The 22,834-nt window shown below is 38.4% G+C and overlaps 1 protein-coding gene across 1 annotated transcript in view; it reads left to right on the forward strand.

Annotated features, from left to right (window-relative positions):
- MRPL1 (mitochondrial ribosomal protein L1) overlaps window positions 1–22,834 on the forward strand; it is a 72,048-nt gene that overhangs the window by 44,223 nt on the left and 4,991 nt on the right. Inside the window, exon 7 of the mRNA XM_010845895.1 lies at window positions 3–109. Coding sequence (XP_010844197.1) covers window positions 3–109 — 107 coding nt within the window. The remainder of the gene's footprint in view (window positions 1–2; window positions 110–22,834) is intronic.

A 22,834-nucleotide genomic window follows, 5' to 3' on the forward strand; every position in this document is an offset into this window, starting at 1 on the left:
AGATTCCGTTGGCCGGGACATCCCCAAAATGCTTGAATTATTTAAAACTGGACTTGAAATTAAGGTAGATGAAGAAAGGGAGAACTTTCTGGAGACGAAAATAGCAACAGTAAGTTATAGTGAATATTATTCAGTAACCCCTTTCTTTTTTATTGAAGTGATTCATTAATAATTTATAACATATCAGTCCTTTGAACTTGTCCTTGTCACTGACATTAGGAGTGGCACTAAATATATATATACTTTTTTTGTGGGTTGAATTCATACATTTTAATGGTGCTGTAGAAGTCCTTTTCTAGAGTTACGTGCTACTCTGACATTTTCTTATACTTTGCCTTATTTGTCAACTCTGTGTTATTTTTGCTCTCTAATATTTTAAGCGTTTTGGGAGCTGGGTCTAGATCTTATATATACCTTATAGGATATTGCATAATGCTGAGTCTGTAGTAAATATTTAATACTACCTTAAGGGAATTGAGTAATTTGATTTTAATAAATTGTTTCTGATTATCCCTGCTTATGTTTTAAAAACTACCCACTTACAGAAGATGCTGAAATTAATTTCCAAAATCATTTTTGAGACATTAATATAGATAAGTCAGATTTATAGAGGACTGTGTTTTGAAACATAGTTTTTGCTAGTATTTTTTAATACTACAGAATTTCTAACATACCTATTTAACGTATGTAATTTTTTTCCTATGCAATAACTATAATAATATTGTTAGCCAAATTTACACGATGTTAACCAAGTGCCAGGCACTATTCTAAACGCTTTTCATATGTTCTTTTAATCCTGAACCCTATGAGAGGTGAATTACCATCTCTGTTTTATAGATGCAGGGATAGAAGCCCAAAGAGATTAAGTAATTTTTCTAATGTCTCACAGCTAGTATGAGGCATACTAGGCATTTGAACCTCAGGAGTCTCAAGAGTCCAGGCTCTTTAGCCTTACACCATCTTGCCTCATAACTGGAATAACTTGAAGAGCTGTTATTCCTCCTCCCATGCTACTCCTGAGAGCAATTCTACATTAAAGCCAACAGCTAGAAGTCCAAGGTCATGAGCTGAGCGTATTGCAGATCATCAAAAATATATAAAGGGCCCTTCGTTAATTTTATGGAAGGAAAACTTGGTGCAGAAAGGGGGCAACAAGTTTATTCCAGTCAGGGATTGGGAAACCTCTTATCACCTCCATTATCATCAAAGCTTAGCTCTAATTCATTTGGCACTAGCTCTACTGGAATCTGATGTTGGAATTTTCTTGTTCCCGAAAGGCCCTTGGCTGTGCATCTTCTTTCTCAGGGATGACAACATTGTAATATGAAACACAAGCAGAAAACCAAATACAAATTTTAAGATCATATTCTGGAGTTGTAGAGACATAGCTTGACTACCTGTTCTGCTACTTAAAGGATGGCAGGTTTCGGACAAATTTCTTTCCTGTTTTTCAATTTTTTTAAATTGAAGTGTGGTTGATATATAATATTATTTGTTACAGGTGTCCAATATAGTGACTCACATATTTTAGAGGTTATACTCCATTTATATTTTTATAAAATATTGTCTATATTTCCCATGTTGTACAATATATCCTTGTAGCTTATTTTATACATAGTAGTTTATATCTCTTTAACCCCTTACTCCTATATTGCCCCTCCTAAACAAGTTTCTTATATCTCAAACTTCCTCATCTATAAAGTTTATATAGTAATATCTATTTCATAGTATGGTTTTGAAGATTAAAAACTTTAGAATGGTATCTATCAACTATTGTTACTCTTTTGGTTGGACTTTTTGGGTCTGTAAAGTATCTTTATAAGACTCTTTGTTCCTAGTTTTATCTTTTTCTTAAGTAATGTTTTCAGTATATTTAATAGTTAATAATTTATGTATATATCCTGACTCAGTGTATAATAAACCATGGCATGTCATTCATTCTTTTTAACAAATATCACAGTGATTGAGACATGGGCTTCAGACCAGACTTACCTGGGTTTTTTAGAGATATAATGCTTTTTTTAATGAAAAATAAATTAATCTGTGCTTAAATAGAATCTTTTTGAGTACTACTGAAATAGTATAGTAGAGTAGGATGTTTAAAGAATGGTTTCATAGGTGTGGATTCAAATCTTAGTTCTGGGTTAGAACTGATTGAACTTTATGAGCCTCAGTTTCCCCCCTTTCTCTATTTTCCCTATATATAACATGATGTTGTTGGTATATACTTTCTAGATTAGGAAGGAATGGATGAGATAATGACCTAATAACTATAAAAATAAAAATTCTAGGCTTCCCGAGGTGGTGCTAGTGGTAAAGAACCCACTTGCCAATATAGGAGACATAAGAGACATGGGTTTGATCCCTGGGTTGGGAAGATCCCCTGGAGGAGGGCATGGCAACAACTCCAGTGTTCTTGCCTGGAGAATACCATGGACAGAGGAGCCTGGCGAGCTACAGTCTAGGGGGTTGCAAAGAGTCACACACGACTGAGTGACTTAGCACGCAAACACATGCATGCACTTCTGGCTAAGATGGAGTAACAGGGACTTTAATTACACCCCGCCCCAACACACACACCTAAAGCAGTCAGCATTATGTTGATACCAAAACCAGGCAAAGGAAATGACAGTCCATAATGTCATAAATGTAAATATTAAAATTATAAGCTAAACTTTAGCAAATAGAGTCTAGCAGTGTGTAAAAGAGTAACATATCATGATCACTTAGGGCTTATCTTAGGAATACAGGTTGCTGCTGCTGCTGCTAAGTCGCTTCAGTCATATCCGACTCTGTGCAACCCCATAGACAGCAGCCCACCAGGCTCCCCCGTTCCTAGGATTCTCCAGACAAGAACACTGGAGTGGGTTGCTGTTTCCTTCTCCAATGCATGAAGGTGAAAAGAGAAAGTGAAGTCTCTCAGTCATGTCTGACTCTTAGCAACCCCATGGACTGCAGCCTACCAGGCTCCTCCGCCCATGGGATTTTCCAGGCAAGAGTACTGGAGTGGGGTGCCATTGCCTTCTCTGAGGAATACAGGTTAGTTTAATACTAAACAATCACTGTAATTTACCACATTTATTTGTTGTTCAGTCGCTAAGTCATGTCCGATTCTTTGCGACCTCACGAACTGCAGCATGCCAGGCTTTCCCTGTCCTTCACTATCTCCCTGAATTTGCTCAAACTCATTGAGTCCGTAATGCCATCCAACCATCTCATCCTCTGTCGTCCCCTTGTCCTCTTGCCCTTAATTTTTCCCAGCATCAAGGTCTTTTCCAGTGAGTCAGCTCTTTGCATCAGGTGGCCAAAGTATCGGAGCTTCAGCTACAGGATCAGTCCTTCCCATGATTATTCAGGGTTGATTTCAACTAACTAAAAATCAAGTCATGTGATCATCTCTGTAGATACAGAGAAAACATTTGACAGAATCCAACACTCCTTCCTGATTAAAAAGTCTCAGCAAACTAGGAATGCAAGTTAATGTCTTTAACCTGGTAGAACATCTAAGAAATCAACAGCTGATATCATACATAGTAATGAAAGGCTGAATGCTTTCCTCCCAAGATCAGGACCAAGATACGGATATCCACTCTCACCAGTTCTTTTCATTGTTAATCTCAGGATTCTAGGTAGTATATTCAGGCAGAAAAAAAAAGACATCCCATTAGAAAGGAGGAATAAAACTGTCATTTTTCACAAGATGACATGATTCAGCTACTAGAACAAGGAAGTGAGTTAAGTAAGTTTCAGAATACAAGATTAATATACAGAAATCAGATTGCTTCTATATAACAGCAATGAACGTTTGGAAATTAAAATTTAAAACTAAGGAATGTCAAAGTATTATTAAATAAGTATGAAATACTTAGGGATAAATCTGACAAAAGATAAAACTCCATACACTGGAAACTTCAAAATATCATCAAGAGAAATTAAATAGATCTAAGTAAATGATAAGATGAACCGTCTTCATGGATCAATAAACTTAATATTGTGAAGATGTCAATTGTCCCTAAAGTAATGTATAGACTGTATGGATCAAAATCCCATTAAAATTTTTTGTAGAATTGACATGATTCTAAAATTCACGTGGAACTACAAAGGACTTAGAGGAGTCAAAATAGCCTTGACAAAGAACAAAGTTGGATGGAGATCTATCTGACTTCAAGATTTAAAAAGCTACAGTAATTTAGACAATGTGATATTGATGTCAAGAAACAAAACAATCAGTGGAATAGAGAGAAGAAAAAAAAGTATAAAACACATATGGACAACTGATTTAAAATAATGTGCAGAAGCATTTTTAATGGCAAAGCAGTAGACTTTTCAACAAATGGCACTGGAACAATTAGATATCTATATGAGATAAAATGAACTTTGATCCATACTTCATACCATACTTAATTACCTCAAAATGTATCAAAGACCTAAATATAAAGTTTAAAATTATAAAACTTCTAGAAGAAAAAGTTGGATTAGGGAATAATGTCTCAGATATAAACCAAAAGCATGATCCACAAAAATAACAAATTGGTAATTCATACTTTTTAAAAATTAAAAGCTTTTTCTCTTTAAAAAAGCTATTAAGAGAATGAAAAAATAAATCACAGATTGGGATAAAATACTTGCAAATCATCTCTCTGATAAATCCACAATATATAAAGAACTCTTAAAACTCAACAATTAAACAGTCTAGTTTTAAAAGTCAGAAGATTTGGAATACCTCATAAAAGTATAACAAACACACGGCAGATAAATGACAAACATTGAAATATGCTCAGCATTATTAGTCATTATGGAAATACAAATTAAAATCACAATGAGATACAACTGCACATCTACTAGAATGTCTAAAATTTAAAAAACTGATCATACCAATGTTGGTGAGGATATGGAGTGACTGGAATGCTCATATGTTGCTGTGGGGATGTAAATGGTGAAATCCATTTGGCAAACTGTTCTGTAGTTTAACAAGTTTAATCCACCTACTATATGATCCCAGCACTTCACATTTAGATATTTGCTCAGGAGAAATGAAAGCATATGCTTAGATGCAAAGATTTATAAACAGATGCTTGTATCAGATTTATTTGTAATAGCCAAAACCCAGGAAACATATCACATGTCCATCGACAGGTAAATGTATAAACAAACTTTGTTATTCTATACAATTGAATTTTCTTTCATAATAAAAAGAAACATTTTTACATGTTCTAACATGAATGAATGTTTAAAATATTGTGCTGAATGAAAAGGGCATACAAAAGTACATACTGTAGGATTCCATTTATATAAAATTCTGACAAATACAAAGTGATATGTAGTAACAGAAGGCAGCCTGGGAGTTGCTTTAGGGACAAGGTGGCTGGGATGGGGTGGGAATGAGGGATGACAAAGGAACACAAGGAATTGGGGACATGATTGACATGACTGTTATCCTGACTGGTGATGGTTTCAGGAGTATGTGAAAGTGTTAGATGCTCAGTCGTGTCCTACTCTTTATGACCCCATGGACTGTAGCCTGCCAGTCTCCTCTGCCCATGAAATTCTCCAGGTAAGAATAAAGGAGTAGGTACGCTTTCTTTTTTTCTAGGGGATTTTCCCAACCTGGAAATCAAACCCAGGTTTCCTGCATTGTGGGCAGATTCTTTACCATCTGAGCCACCAGATAAGTGTATATGTATGTCAAAACTTGTTAGATTGACACTTTAAGAGTGTGTAGCATATCTCTTGGAATACTGTTTAGCAGTTAGAAGGAACAAATTATGGATACATAACCATGATGTGGATGAACATCAAAAACATGCTTAGTGAAAAAAAGCAGATGCAGAAACCACATTTATGTGAGATGTCCAAAAAAAGGGGTGAAACTGTAAAGACAAAAAGATTAGTGGTTGCCTGAGGCGAAGGGGTGGGCAAAACAGGCATTAACAGTAAATGCGCTTCAGAGATCGTTAGTTTGAAAACTGACTTATGGTGTTGGTAGAAAAAATTATTTAAAAAGTCATTGAATTATGATTTAGAAAATGGTGAATAATATAATATGCAAAATATGTCTCTATAAAGTTATCAAGTATACCTCAATAAAGATTTAAAAGGGAGTAAAAAATCTGTCTGTGATTGTATCTAATATAACTATTCCATAAAAATATTTATTATTATAATTATCAGAGGTAACAGACTTTAACAGAAAATCTTTGAAAACCCAAAGCACAGTAATATATCTTCCTTAAAAGTCTGAGATTTCCACAGGTGATGTCATTGTATAGTTGGAAATACTAGAGGTTTATTTTTTTTGTTGTTTTGTTGTTATTCCTTCGTGTGATACAAGGATTGGCTTTAGAATGAACGAATGGATGAAAGGGCACTGACAGCATTACATGCCCGTTAGGGGTCCGCTTCGTTTTGGATAAAAGGAGGCTATCCAGAGCAGAGTTCACAAACTACATATGGCCCATGGACCAAATCCAATTGTGGCTGTTTTTTTAACAGACCCGTGACCTAAGAATGATCTTTAACAGTTTTGTGCGTGTGTGTGTGCTAAGATGCTCAGTTGTATCCGACTCTTTGTGATCCCATGCACTGCAGCACGCCAGTCTTCCCTATCCATCACCAACTCCCAGAGCTTGCTCAAACTCGTGTCCGTCAAGTTGGTGATGCCATCCAGCCATCTCATCCTCTGTTGTCCCCTTCTCCTCCTGCCTTCAATCTTTCCTAGCATCAGGGTCTTTTCTAATGAGTCAGCCCTTTGGATCAGGTGGCCAAAGTATTGGAGCTTCAGCTTCAGCCTCAGTCCTTCTAATGAGTATTCAGGGTTGATTTTATTTAGGATTGACTGGTTTGATCTTGCAGTCCAAGGGACTCTCAAGAGTCTTCTCCAACACCACAGTTCAAAAGCGTCAATATATATTATATGTAGTGAATCAATAATTTATAAAAATTTAACTTAAACTAAACTTTTCAAACAATCCTTGTCAGTAATATTGAAAGTAAAAATTTTAATTCCTGAGGTTTCACAAAATGAGAGTCAGAATTAAGAGTGTTGTCCTCTATTCATTATAGGCATGTTTAGTCAGGTGTATTTTTTGACATTACACAGAAAAACTAAACAGTGTCCAGATACTATATATGTAGCCTAAACCTGCCAGAATAAAGACTTTAAAGTAATTTTCAAAGGGTGTCTGTTAGTATTTTATAACATACCACAGATCCATTTTATGTTAGCTATGAGGCTGTCAGAAATATGTTTTGTTTTTTCTCTGATAGATTGCTTGTTTGATTTAAGAATCTTGGCCTCCAGCCTACTTTCCCAGTAAGCCAGTCCCATTGTTGATTGGTGTTCTTAACGTGTCCTTTATGATAAGGTAAAAGTTCTTTCTAATTTTCTGTTACTATTGACTTCCCATTTTACAGAGGCACGCATAGTGTCTTTATATTTGTCAAAAACTGAAATGTTCTCTGTCTGTCTGCCTTCCTTCACTTTTGTTAATGTTGACTTCTTCACATATTTCAAAATCATATGTGGTAGTGTTGTAGTTAGGTTTCATTTGCTGAGACTGATGGAGATCAAAGATAGAACTTTTCACTAGGAAAAAAAATTCTCGAGCCGTAAAATATGGCACATTAGGACTTGTACTAGGGGCATTTATCAAGAGGAAAAGACGTGAACTGTAGTTTAATGGAAAGCGTGGAGTGTGCGTATTTGGTTATTTAACCTCTCATAGTACTTCATACTGTAATAAATTATGACTCCTGTGGCCTATTACGTCCACACCTGAAAGAGCCTATAAAATCTGACCCATGTTTCTGTGTATGTTTTCAAGTAGCAACTAGCTGACTTTTATGTCTGAATCCAGTTTAGTAGAATCTCACATATGTAGAAATCATTACTGTAGTTTTCATCCATTTTAGACTTTGATTTTCAAATCAAGTGTAACCTAGAAATCATCCAGGATTAATAAAGTTAGATGAAGTTTCAGAATAAAAATGTAGATTTGTGATACAATGCGCGATGGACCTTTCAAAGGGTGCAGTGTACTCTAAAATCTACTCAGTTTCAGGTTATGTTTTGGAGCTTTGGCCCCTTTAAATGCTTTGGTGTTAGCACAGTAACTTCATGGGATTTCCGATGATTTATAAAAAGTGTTTAGCTTTCAAAAGAATGTTTCATGATGACCTGCTATGATTTCAGTCACCTTTTGCCGTTTTCATTTTTCACTTCAAAGTAATTCTTTTCAAGTATCCATGTACATACAAGCTTTTTAAAATGACTTTTCACTGCAGTATTTTTAAAAACACCATAAAATCAGGAATCTTGATGGTTTATCTTCATTTTATCTTAGAGCATTGGGGGCTCCTTGGGTTCATATCTCTTTAGAAGAGAAAACTGTAAAGAGAAATTAAATCACATTCATAACATTTCAGGTAAGAAAATAATGAAATATTACAGATTTTCTTGAAATTTATTGCTTAATAAAGCTTATTTAAGCTCTTATTTGAAATAGCTTAAGCTCTTGTTTGTAAATACCCTCCACATCTGCACATCTTTTTCTTCAGTTTATTTTGAAAAATTTTGAATGAATGGAAAGTTGAAATTATAACCAACACCTATATACTCATCACCTGGATTCACTGATTTTTGTCATATTTGCTTAGAACAACTAGTATACGTAGTTTGTTTAAAGTAGTAGATATTCTTTTATATTTTCTGAATCACTTAAAATTAAGTTGCAGAAATTATAATATTTCACCCCTAAATATTTTAATGTTCATAACCTAAGATACTGAAGTATAGTTGATTTATGTGTTAATTTCTACTATATAGCAAAGTGATTGAATTATACATGTATATACACTTTTTCATATTCTTTCCATTATGGTTTATCACAGTGTATTGAATATAGTTTCCAGTGCTATCTCAAATATGTTTTTTAAAGAACTTTTTTTAGTATAGTTTTTAGAATCTATTGCTATTTTTTTCTATCTATAAATTATCAATTTGCTCTTTTTATTATCTTGAGATTTGCTTTGTTCGTTTTCTGACTTTCTAAGTTTTATATAAGATTTGTGAGTTTTGTTTTTTTTAATACTGAAAGTGTAATTTGCCTCTAATTACAAGTTTGATATTTAGTTTTTTTGTCATTATTTTCTTAGTAGTTTTTATTCTTATTTGGGAGAATATTTTAAACTTTTGGAACCTTTTTTGACTTGCTTAGATTTTTAGTATGTTCTGATTTAACTGCCTTAATGGTTGAAGAATGTATCCTTTTCTTAGTTTCTACTTTTAAAAAATTTCTCAAGACTTTCATTGTGGCCTGTAGTATAATATTAATATTCTTTTCCAAAGTATCACATGGACACTTGAAAATAACATGTGCTCTGAGGCTTCCAAGTGAAGATGGAATGAATACCACAGTGGTAACTGATTAGGAAATGTCAAATCTTAAGTCAGCAATGGAGAAAGCCAAAGAAATAAATTTCAGGATTTTTAAAAAGGCTAGGATCTGGCTCTGGATACCACAGGGACTGAGTGTTAATGCTGTGTGTGGGGATGGAGCAAGAACCCTCTGAAATAGGTTTAGCTGAAAATTATTCAAGATTTTAATATATTTCCTAACCCTGAGTAACTGCCGTTTCCCATGCTAGTAGGTGGCAGGAAAGGTGAAAACAAAGGTCTCTGACTGGGAGAGATCAGGAGTTGAGAAAATTGAAAACAGGGAGATTAAGTGAATCTATGTATATGAAATATTGAGAAACCCTCCCGTCCTCCCCACCCTCTCCTCTTCCCTTCACTCCACCCTCTACTCTCCCCTTACTTGGCTCCCAGAATCCTGGCCGCCAGCCTAGGCAGGAGATTGTTGCTTAGGTGCGGAATCATTTGCGACTCTTTGTGACCCCATGGAGTTTAGATGAGGCTTAATTTAAGAATAATCATCATAATTAGGCTTTTGAGCAGTTTTGTAGCTTTTTTCTTCCCACTTGGACATTCATGGTAGTTTTACTCTTTCAATCTCTGGATGAAGAGGTAATTGTTCATCTTTGGTACTTTGATGATTATTTGACATGATTTATTTGTAGGCTTTTTCTTTTTAATGTAGTTTGTTTTCAGGCTCCCTTTTCCCTACCTTCTACCCTCCTCCCTCTTTCTCTGTCCTTTTATTTTTTCCTTCTTTTAATAGCTCTCTGAAGTTTTTCTTTTCTATTTTCTTGTTCCCTATTGCTTTTTTTTTCTTTTCTACTTTTCCCTTCCTCCTTGTTCATTCACCTGCAGATTGGAAAGACATGGAAAGAGAAATAAGTTTGTGGGAAGATTAATAAGAATTACTTGAAAGTGAATACCACAGAATAGTTTTTCAGTGATGTGCAACTTACTAATATGATAACATTGAATATCTAATCAAAAAATGTTGCTTGATAGATGCAGCCTCAGCTACTTGTGCTTAGTTGCCCTGTCGTGTCTGACTGTCTGTGGCTCCTTTGACTGTAGTCCACCAGGCTCCTCTGTCCATGGAGTTTTCCAGGCAAGTATACTGGAGTGGGTTGCCATTTTCCTATCCCAGGGGATCTTTCCCATCCAGGGATTGAACCCACGTGTCTTGTATATCCTGCATTGGCAGGAGGAGTCTTTACCACTAGTGCCGCCTGTAACTAACAAATCAGTTGTTTATATTAAACAATGTTTTTAATATAAATGTTTCTTCTCTAAAGATGTTTAAATATTTTTCTGTAATCTTTATTCACATTATTCATTCATTACATCATAAAACTTTTGAAATATATTTTAAAATATATTTGACAGTCTTTGAATTATTACTAATTCCAAATTAGTGGCATCAGTACATTTATTATGAAACATTGATTCCTCCTGGGAATGAGTGGAGTCCTACTCTACCTATTTATTTTCTTCTATCCCCAGACAGATTCCTATTAGTATCCTATGAAATCTGCTTAAGTAAATAAAAGAGTAAAGTATTCTAAAGAAACAGTGTATTTTCAAAATATATATGCTACTTGTTGTATTTTAATTTGGAAGCTATTGCTAATTCTTTTAATTTATTAATATGAAACTAGAACATAAACTCTTAAAAGTAATTTGGATTGAGGAAGGGTTCTAAAAACTCCATTAAATATAATTGAAATTTTGAAGAACATCTTTTAAACATAATAGCCTAGCTTTGACATGAATGGTTATCATAGCATTAAAGGAAGAACAGCTGTAGCCCTTTTACAGTTACGTGAATATCCAGGATGAGAGGTTAGATAACATCACCAACTCAATGGATGTGAAATTTGAGCAAACCCAGGAGGTCGTGGGGACAGAGGAGCCTGGCATGCTACAGTCCATGGCATCTCAAAGAATCAGACACAACTTAAGAAATGAACAACAACAAAATATCCAGATTTTGAGAACTTGTAAATAATGCTATTAGCAAACAAAACATTTTCGTAACAGGAGAAAAAAAAAAAAAAAACAGGATAGGACAGCTCAGATTTTTGTTTATACTAAATCATGCCAAGACCTGATTGAACTAGTGTTTCTTGTCTGGGCTTCAGATATACTTGGATCTTTGACATACTTAATATAAAGGCCCTGTCTTTGATGTGCTTTTTTCCTCCTTTTTAAAGTTGTAGACATGGTCCCTTTCTAGGTGTGTATCACTGTATTTTGCTTGTGTAATAGTGAATTGTTTTGTGGCAAGAATATTGTCAACTTGGCAGCTGATGAAAGATGATGTATATGGTAACAAAAATAAACAAGTTCAGGGGTAGGGAATATAAACATAGTAAAATCTTGTGTTGAAATCAGAGCCTTCAGATTTAGCAAACATGTTAGAACAGGAGAAGTGAGTGTGTTGGAGTTCAGTTTAAACAAGATGTGAATAGTATAGCACATGGAAAATGAAGGCTTATTTTGAAGGCCCTAGATCCTCAAGTTGAGAAAGCTGCAAGCAAGGAGTATTGCTGAAAACAATCAGATACAAACAGTAGTTGGATACAAGGCAGCAGCTCATTGGCACATGCTCACTGCCACTTCCCCTCCTCCTCCTCCTCCATTTCTTCTAGTTGATGATTAACTTTTCTTTGGTTGCATTATTTTTGGTATACTGCAGTATACTGTGTCACAGACAAATTTAAAAGTGGAAAATAGGCTGTAGAAAATACAAGTCAAATTCTATACTTTTTAGTTCTCATTAAAAAAAAGGAAGTAGATTGGCAGTAAATCCAAGAGTATGGAGTTAAGAAAGAGAATATAGTATCTATTCAGGGCCCAGTGTATGTCAATGTACTAGCGCTTCATTGTGATACCCAGTGCTTCATGTGAGAGATGTGTATTTATTTAACTGGGATGAATAGTCTTTGTAGTATTCTAGGTTACAGCCTTTGGTTGGATTTTTATCAGTGTTCTTACCAGTGGGAATATTAGAATTAAAAAGAGTTTATTATCATTTCTACTTTTCTTAGCAATACTGTCGTGAAATCAGATGCTAATTTCTCAGAACTTTCGGGAATTGAAAGTGTCACTCTCCCCTTCCATCAGATATGAATAATACCATAAGGAAAACCATACCGTTTGAGAGAAACAGCATTAACTCAACAACGTAGTGATCACTGATCAACAGGAAAACCCGTGATAAAAAGTATAAATGTGACATAACGTGGAGTAGGGGAGGGCACTGACTTGCTTTCCTTTGTTTGCAAACCCGTTCCTTGCTAAGTAGTTGTCAGTATACTGCACACACAGCTTTCTTTTGTTAGCTTTATTTCAAAAACCAGTGATAAGCCACTTTAGAAACAGTTTGATAGTAACTTGTAAAGCTAAACATATATTTACTGTTAAGTTCATTTCAGTCGCTCAGTCATGTCCGACTCTTTGCGACTCCATGAATCACAGCACGCCAGGCTTCCCTGTCCATCACCAACTCCCAGAGTTCACTCACTCACGTCCATTGAGTAGGTGATGCCATCCAGCCATCTCATCCTCTGTCATCCCCTTTTCCTCCTGCCTCCAATCCCTCCCAGCATCAGAGTCTTTTCCAGTTAGTCAACTTTTCACATGAGGTGGCCAAGGATTGGAGTTTCAGCTTTAGCATTAGTCCTTCCAAAGAACACCCAGGACTGATCTCCTTTAGAATGGACTGGTTGGATCTCCTTGCAGTCCAAGGGACTCCCAAGAGTCTTCTCCAACACCACAGTCCAAAAGCATCAATTCTTCGATGCTCAGCTTTCTTCACAGTCCAACTCTCACATCCATACATGACTACTGGAAAAACCATAGCCTTGACTAGATGGACCTTTGTTGGCAAAGTAATGTCTCTGCTTTTGAATATGCTATCTAGGTTGGTCATAACTTTCCTTCCAAGGAGTAAGCGTCTTTTAATTTCATGGCTGCAGTCACCATCTGCAGTGATTTTGGAGCCCAGAAAAATAAAGTCTGACACTGTTTCCACTGTTTCCCCATCTATTTCCCATGAAGTGATGGGACCAGATGCCATGATCTTAGTTTTCTAAATGTTGAGCTTTAAGCCAACTTTTTCACTCTCCTCTTTCACTTTCATCAAGAGGCTTTTTATTTACTGTAAGGTCCACCAATTCCATTCCCATAGAGTTGAAACATTTATGGTGAAATCAAAACATAACATTCACACAAATAGATATCCACACAAATATTTGTAGGAATTGTATTGATAATTGTCAAAAGATGGAAAAAATCCAGTTATCCTTCCATACATGAATGGCTTTTAAAAAAAACCCTCCGATATATCTGTGTAATGGAATACTACTCAGTGATTTAAAAGAACGTGTGAACTATTGATAGGCACAATAATTTAGGACATTTTCTTAAAAGGTTGCATACTGTAACCTGATTGAAAGTAGTCTCAGAAAGTAACATACTGACACCAAAAGCACAGGCAACAAAAGAGATAAATTGTATTTTATCAAATACATAAGACTCTTGTGCATCAAAGGATACTATTGACAGAATGAGATGGCAACCCACTGAATGGTAGAAAGTATCTGCAAACTATATGTGCGTGTGTATGTGTGTATATATGTATGTGTGTATGTATGTGTGTGTGTGTGTGTGTGTATATATATATCTGATAAGCATAGCTAAAATATAAAGTACTCTTATACCTCAATAATAAAAAGACAAATAAAATGAGCAAAGGATTTGAATACATGGGTTTGGAAGATCCCCTGGAGAAGGGAATGGCTACCCAATCCAGTATTCTTACCTGGAGAATTCCATGAACAGAGGAGCCTGGCGGGCTACAATCCATGGGGTTGCAAAGAGTTGGACACAACTGAACGACCAACACTTTCACTTTTTTCAGTTCTCCAAATAAGATGCACAAATGGCCAGTAAACACATGAAAAGATACTCAGCATCATTAGAATCAAGAAAATGCAAATTAAAATCAAAAGGAGATACTGCATTATGCCTATTGAAATGGCTGTTATCAGAAAAGCAGAGATTAGTGCTGGTGAGAATATGGAGAAGTTGGAAGCCTGGTGCAGTGCTGGTGGGGATGTGAAGTGGTGTAGGTGCTGTGGAAGATGGTATGGTAGTTCCTCAAAAAATAAAACATACGTACCATAAGATCCATCAGTTCCACTTACAGATATATAGCTCAAAGAACTGAAAGCGGAGACATAGATAGATATATGTATATTCATAGCAGCATGGTTCACAAGCGTCAAAGAATGGATGGATGAACAGAAGGTGTATGTACATACAATAGAATATTATTCAGCCTTAAAAAGGGAGGAAATGCTGATATTTGCTACAACATGGATGAAACTTGGAGACATTATGCTAAATGAAATAAGCTAGTCACAAAAGGACAAATATGTGATTTCAAATATTACATGAGCTGCTTAGAGCAGTTAAATTCATAGAAACGGAGAACAGAATGGTGGTTGCCAGGGGCTTAGGGTTGAAGGGAATTGGAAGTTAGTGTTTAATGGATACAGAGTTTTAGATGCGGAAGATGGAACAAGTGCTGGAGGTGAGATGGTCAGAGCCGTACAACAACGTGAAGGTGCTTAATGCCACCGAACTGTACACTTCAGGATGGTTAAAAGGGTAACTTTTATGTATATTTTACCACAGTTTTTTAAATTTTGGAGGAGAGAAAGGTTACATGTTATTCCATCTGTATGATCTTTTAGAAAAAACGAAGCCATCGTGACAAGTCACTAGTTGCCAGGAATCAGGAATGACTAAGGGAGGTCACAGGAGGGAGGGTTTTTGGTTCTGTGTGTAGTATTGTGATGGTGGCTGCTCAGATGTTTGCATGAGTTAAAATTGATAGAACTGTACACCCTGAAAAGGTTGATTTTACTGCCTTTCAATTAAATATAATTATCAGTATATATAAGCCTCAGGGTGGGAGGGGGGGTGTCCCTCAGTACCAACAGTGGGAATGGATTTTATTTTGTTTCAAGGAAGCACGAAGAGATAAAGTATGCCTTGTCATTTTTTTTACCATTGTAAAGGACTAGTTTTATAATTTAAAATGCTAAGTAAAGCTAGTGTTCTTTTTTGTAATTAACAGGTGATAACATGTATATAATATTTGAAAGATACCAAATAGCATAAACGAGAGGACAACATTTTAAAATTGCGATTGGTAACGTTTTAGTGCTGTTCATTATTGCGCTTTCTCTATGCGTGTATTTTGTGTGTATGTGTCTGTAGCAGAGCAGAAACCTTATTCGTGTCATCAGGGCTCCAGGAAAAGGGAGGAGACTTGCAAGGCGCTACGTGTTTATTTCCTGTTTATGTAATTACTGTTATCCTATATACTGAATTTTCTCTTTTCCTTAAATAGTGTATCTTGAATATTTTCTGAAATTATTACAATTCTTGCAAAGCATTATTTTCACAGTAGTATCTTGTGGATATCTCATAATTTGTTCAACCTCAGTCCTTCTTTTGGGCCGTTTAGGTTTTTTCCAGCATCACTTGTTTGTTTATTTGGGTGTGCTGGGTCTTACTAATATCATAGTTGCCACGCACAGCATCTTCACTGTGGCATACGGACTCTCTTGTTGCAGCCAGTCGGCTTCTCTCCAGTTGTGGCGTGGGCTCAGCAGTTGGGCTCAGCAGTTGGGCTCAGCGCCTGGGCCTAGTTGCCCCACAGCGGGTGGGATCTTAGTTCTCTGACCAGGGATCTAACCCATGTCCCCTTCATTGGAAGGTAGATTCTTAACCACTGGTCACCGTAAGTGACCTCAGTCCATTCAGTTCAGTTCAGTTGCTCAGTCGTGTCCGACTCTTTGCCACCCCATGAATCGCAGCACGCCAGGCCTCCCTGTCCATCACTAACTCCCGGAGTTCACCCAGACTCATGTCCATCGAGTCAGTGATGCCATCCAGCCATCTCATGCTCTGTCGTCCCCTTCTACCTAGGTGTCACTTATTATTATAACCGTCACCCCTATGAACATATATTCACGTTTCTCGTGGGCACAGAATACGTCTGTGTGTAAATGTACAGACCTATTGAAAAGTTTGAATTTAGTGAAGTGCAAACATGAAATAGGCTTCCCCACTCCCTGACTCCAAGCATGCCACGCACAGTTTCGCTTCTGTCTTATGCACAGGCATGTGAGGTGAGTGACAGGCATAATTCTAGTGATCTAATTCAGAAATTAAAAGTGCAGTGAGATCCATTTCAAAACTCTGATCTCATATCCAAAGATTTTCCTTGTTCAAGTTGGAACCAGGCTTTTATGGCTCATGATCTGAAGCGGGGAGGGCTTATTAAAATTTCATTCACACCTTCTTCCGCTCTAGACTGTAGAGTGTGGCAGTGACTTAATTCAGCTGTAAATGCCTCGCTCCACTATGGGTTCCAGGCATAACTCCTCTGGGGTAAAGGCTTAACAAAGGGAGTAGAAGCAACTGCCCTGTCTTACCTGCTTGTGTTTGTGGCTCCACTTTGGTTGTCACTACTCCTCTGACCAGGGGACTTCCCTGGTGGCTCAGAGGTTAAAGCATCTGCCTGGAATGCAGGGGACCTGGGTTCGATCCCTGGGTCGGGAAGATCCCCTGGAGAAGGAAATGGCAACCCACTCCAGTACTCTTGCCTGGAGAATCCCATGGAGGGAGGAGCCTGGTAGGCTACAGTCCATGGGGTCACAAAGAGTCGGACACGACTGAGCGACTTCACTTCACTCCTCTGACCAGCTCTTACTGATTTGATATCCTTCAAGCATATATTTGTTCAGCCACTAGTACCCTCTTCTGGCAGTGCCCCTAGTCTACACAGGAGCTTCTTGGAGCCTTGCCTTTTGGCCTGCTTCTACTTTGCATGATAGTTGATTATGGTGAGAATATTATGACCTTAATTGTTGGTATCTTTCTTTAGAATATAGAGTGTGGGTGCAAGCGTGTGTGCTAAGTCATGTTTGACTCTTGGTGACCCCATAGACTGTAGCCCACCAGGCTCCTCCGTCCATGGGATTTTCCAGGCAATAATACTGGAGTGTGTTGCCATCCCCTCCTCCAGGAGATCTTCATGACCGAGGGATCAAACTTGCGTCTCTTATGTCTTCTGCATTGGCAGCTGGGTTCTTTACCACTAGTGCCACCTGGGAAGGCCAAGAATATAGGGCATTAAATGCCTTTTTTGCTTTCAGATGTAGACTCTGGTCATCAGTCCTGAACAAACTTCAGAAAGGCGGCATGCAATATCTTGTTTCAAGTGTGTGTGTAAAATTTGCAGCAGTTGTCAGAACAGTTGCTGAGCATTTTTCCTACTTTTATTTTAAATGGCAATTCAATTCTTAGCTTGAAAAAAAAAACATTTTTTTGCCTCATCTGCATAAGTAGATGCATTGTAGGATACATTAAAAGTCTATCAGCACTCAACAAAGCTTTCTGTTAAACACACAAAACAAAAATCATTTCTGTTGTAGTGAAGATGATTGGTTTCTTTTAGCCACTACTTTCCCAGGTATCCTTTGGTCTGTCTTCCTCACCGGGGGTCTGCAAACTGTGGCCTGTGGGACCCTCCTAGCTCCCCAGCTGTTTCTGTAAGTTAAACTTCCTTGGAGCACAGCTGTGGTCATCGTTCATGCATTCTCTAGGATGGCTTTTGCACCACAACAGCAGAATTGAGTATTTGTGACAGCCCCTTTGGCCTGCAAAGCCCCAAATATTTTCTCTCTGACCAGTTATAGAGAAAAGTTTGCCAGCTCCTGTTATACACCCTTCCTCTAAAATTCTTTCTAAAACATAGCTCAGAAATACCAGTTGTTTATTTATAAACATTAAATAACTTCTCATGGTTGGCAGAATAGAGTCTAAAATCTTTAGCGCTTCCCAGGTGGTGCTAGTGGTAAAGACCCCACCTGCCAATGCAGGAGGCATAAGAGATGCAGGTTCGATCCCTGGGTCTGGAGGAGGTAGGGCAAGGCAACCCACTCCAGTATTCTTGCCCGGAGAATCCCATGGACGGAGGAGCCTGGTGGGCTGCAGTCCATGGGGTCGCAGAGTCAGACACAAGGGAGGCAACTTAGGACGCACGCATTCTAAAATCGTGAGTTATAGATTCCAATCTTCTTACAGTGTAGTCTCAAATCACTATGCCAAGTTCAAATTCAGGATTTCCTGTTATTTTCAGTGATGTAACTTGATGTCTGACGTTGCAAATGGGCTGAGTTTGGCTCCCAGACTTGTTTTGTTTTACTGATTCAGCATTTAAAAACTAGATGATATCACCCAGAAATCCAGATTCCTTGTTACTCTTGATGAGTCAAGAGTTCTGATAAACTGGCCCCAGAGACCTCAGTGTAACATTCTGTTAGCACTGGGTGGCCACTGCCTCCTCCCTGTGGGGCAGTGCTGTTCACCTCTGCACAGGCTGTGTCCTGCAGGTCATATCTGCACATGCACTCAAACCCAGTCTGCTTCAGTGGTGCATGTTACCAGCTCTGGCCACTGGAGTCATTTGAGTTTGCAACCAGCCCTGAGCAGTGAGCCGCCTCCTGGTCACCTGAACCACCTGTTCTTACAGTAACGTGTGCTCCTCCCTCTGCCTAGATCCTCTTTGTCTTCAGAACTCTTCATCCTTTAAGCCTCCATTTGAATGTCACCTTTGTGAGGCCTTGCCTGTCACAGTCACTTCTCCTTCTCCCCTTGTGGCACTTGGTTCATTTAGTTTGAGTGGCACCTGTCATGTTGGATTCTAGTGACTACATGGGAAGCTCCTTGATGGTAAGATTTGTGTCTTGCTCATCTTCGCATTCCTAGCCCCAGTCAGTGCTCAACAAGGAGTGAAGGCCAAGTGAATGTTGCTAGATTGTGTGCTGTGAACAGTTAAAAGCTGGGAATGTAGAAAAGGATTCATTAGGCAGAAAGAAAAATTTGCATTTTTCCCACTTAAATACATATTCTTTTCCTTTCAATATTTCACTTAGTTTCATCTTTTTCTTTCCTTAGTTTATAACAAGTCATTTGTGTTTTCCAGAGAACTGATACTTCAGTTTTCATAAGGATTACCATCACTTTCTAGCTGTGCTCAGGGTCACAAGCTAGTAAGCGGTGGAAGTGGGTTTCAGAGTTACATTTCTCTGCCTTTAGAGCTCATGCACATAGCTGCTGGACCACTCTTTATCATCTGGGTGCTTTTGAATAAGTTACAAAGTTTTCTAAGTCTCAGTTTCTAATTGTAAAAGGAAAATGATAATGGGACCCATATTTAGGATATTTGGGAGAAATAAGTGAGAATGTGTAAGTGCTTAGAATAGAGTTGGCTTAGAGTAAGCACCCAATAAATAGAGCTGCTCTATTTCTACTTCTATTATCACCCCTACCACTACCGCTGCTGCTATCACTTTCCTTGATGTTGTGTAGGAAATACACAGACTGTCTTCCTTTTCTTGGTTTAAACCTTCAGGAGTCAAGGGAATTAGGAGTGTTGGCCCACTTGCAAAACCACTGCCAGGCTACCCTGTGTATGATCTTAGATCATTGCACTTGGAAGAGATTTTGAAGGTCAGATGTTCTAACAAGTGCTTATTCAAAGCAGCAGTTCTCTCTGCAGTTTCCAGTTAGAGATGATCAGTCATCTAGAAGCTGTTGGAACATTTACAGTGACAGAAGCGGGCCACTCTAGGAGGAACACAGGAGTGTTTAAAAATTGTGCACACATACTTTGATTTTCTTTTTTTGGTCCGTCCCCTGTAAAATGTAGGCAATTAAGTTGAATCCTTTTTCCATACTCTTGTCCTTAGTCTTTCAAAGTATTTGAGCTGACTTCCACCATTGGTGGTTCTCCAGGTGTGGCCCAAGGATTCTTTTTAACTGAGACCCTTTCCTCAGGAGCTTTTCTCCTCTCCTCCTCTTTCTCTTAATCAAAGAATCCTTGAAGACCCTAAAAACATGAGCTAAAATTTTTGTGTGCCTGAGTACCTTATTCTGGAGCAAGATTTGATAACCAAAAAAAGTTTTAAGAATCACAGCCTCAGACAGTCTCATGACTACAGTTTGTCCTGCATGTATTTGTATCTCAAAGGGACAAAAAGTGGTTAAGAATCACAGATTTTTAGTTCTACCATAATGGTAGAAAGTGCTTGAAAGCAAAAGTTACGAATTGCATGGAAAGAGGAAGATCTGAGAGTCAAAGAGATACAGTTTACCTGTATCCACTGAGCCACCACGCTGACATCTTTGGAAAGTTGTCTGTCTAGTGTGCTTAGAAGATAAGTGCATGCTCAGTTCTGTCCAGCTCTTTGCGTCCTCATGGACTGTGTAGCCTGCCAGACTCCTCTGTCTATGGTATTCTCCAGGCAAGAATACTGGAGTGGGTTGCCATTTTCTCCTCCAGGAGATCTTCCCGACCCAGGGATAGAACCTGCGTCTCCTGCATTGTAGGCAGATTCTTTACTCAGTGAACCACTTAGAAAGCCTTTAGTGTGCTTAGTGAGGTATTTCTGATATAATAAGGACAAAAGCAAAAGGTAGGATTCAGTAAATCAGTCTTTTCTTAAAAACATTAATGGAGGCTTCCCTGATAGCTCACTGGTAAAGAATCCACCTACCAGTGTAGGAGACCCAGGTTCAGGTCCTGATCCGGGAAGATCTCACATGCCATGTAGCAGCTAAGCCCATGTGCTACAACTATTGAGTCTGTGCTCTAGAGCCTGGGAGCTGCAACTACTGAGCCCATGTGCCACGACTACTGAAGCCTACACACCCTAGAGCGTGTGTTCTGTAACAAGAGAAGTCAGTGCAATGAGAAGCCTGGCACCCCACTCCAATATTCTTGCCTGGAAAATCCCATGGACAGAGGAGCCTGGTAGGCTACAGTCCATGGGGTCGCTAAGAGCTGAGCGACTTCACTTTGACTTTTCACTTTCATGCATTGGAGAAGGAAATGGCAGCCCACTCCAGTGTTCTTGCCTGGAGAGCCTGGGGGATGGGGGAGCCTGGTAAGGTGCCATCTATGGGGTTGCACAGGACAGGGCAGGGGAGCCTGGTGGTCTGCCGTCTATGGGGTCGCACAGTGTCCAACATGACTGAAGCAACTTAGCAGCAGCAGCATCATGCTCATAAAACATACAACTTTTTCATAATTTTATACAATATCTAAAATAAAAAGTGAGGTGTGTGACTGAATTTATTTTAAGATTTAGTAGAGGACATAGTACTAACTATGAAAGACAAAGGACAAGAATACACAGAAGAGCTGTACAGAAAAGATCTTCACGACCAAGATAATCATGATAGTGTGATCACTCACCTAGAGCCAGACTTCCTGGAATGTGAAGTCAAGTGAACCTTAGAAAGCATCACTACGGACAAAGCTAGTGGAGGTGATGGAATTCCAGTTGAGCTATTTCAAATCCTGAAAGATGATGCTGTGAAAGTGCTGTACTCAGTTTGCCAGCAAATTTGGAAAACTCAGCAGTGGCCACAGGACTGGAAAAGGTCAGTTTTCATTCCACTCCCAAAGAAAGACAATGCCAAAGAATGCTCAAACTACCGCATAATTGCACTCATCTCACAGAAGGCAATGGCACCCCACTCCAGTACTCTTACCTGGAAAATCCCATGGACGGAGGAGTCTGGTAGGCTGCAGTCCATGGGGTCGCTAAAAGTCGGACACGACTGAGTGACTTCACTTTCACTTTTCACTTTCATGCATTGGAGAAGGAAATGGCAACCCACTCCAGTGTTCTTGCCTGGTGGGCTGCCATCTATGGGGTCCCACAGAGTCGGACACTACTGAAGCGACTTAGCAGCAGCACACGCTAGTAAAGTCATGCTCAAAATTCTCCAACCCAGGCTTCAGCAATACGTGAACCGTGAATTTCTAGATGTTCAAGCTGGTTTTAGAAAAGGCAGAGGAACCAGAGAGCAAATTGCCAACATCCGCTGGATCATCGAAAAAGGAAGAGAGTTCCAGAAAAACATCTACTTCTGCTTTATTGACTACGCCAAAGCCTTTGACTGTTTGGATCACAATAAACTGTGGAAAATTCTGAAAGAGATGGGAATACCAGACCACCTGACCTGCCTCTTGAGAAACCTGTATGCAGTTCAGGAAGCAACAGTTAGAACTGGACATGGAACAACAGACTGGTTCCAAATAGGAAAAGGAGTCCGTCAAGGCTGTATATTGTCACCCTGCTTATTTAACTTCTATGCAGAGTACATCATGAGAAACGCTGGGCTGGATGAAGCACAAGCTGGAATCAAGATTGCTGGGAGAAATATCAATAACCTCAGATATGCAGATGACACCACCCTTAGGGCAGAAAGTGAAGAGGAACTAAAAAACCTCTTGATAAAAGTGAAAGAAGAGAGTGAAAAAGTTGG

Source organism: Bison bison, unplaced genomic scaffold, assembly GCF_000754665.1.
Source record: "Bison bison bison isolate TAMUID 2011002044 unplaced genomic scaffold, Bison_UMD1.0 scf7180017864228, whole genome shotgun sequence".
NCBI lineage: Eukaryota > Metazoa > Chordata > Mammalia > Artiodactyla > Bovidae > Bison > Bison bison.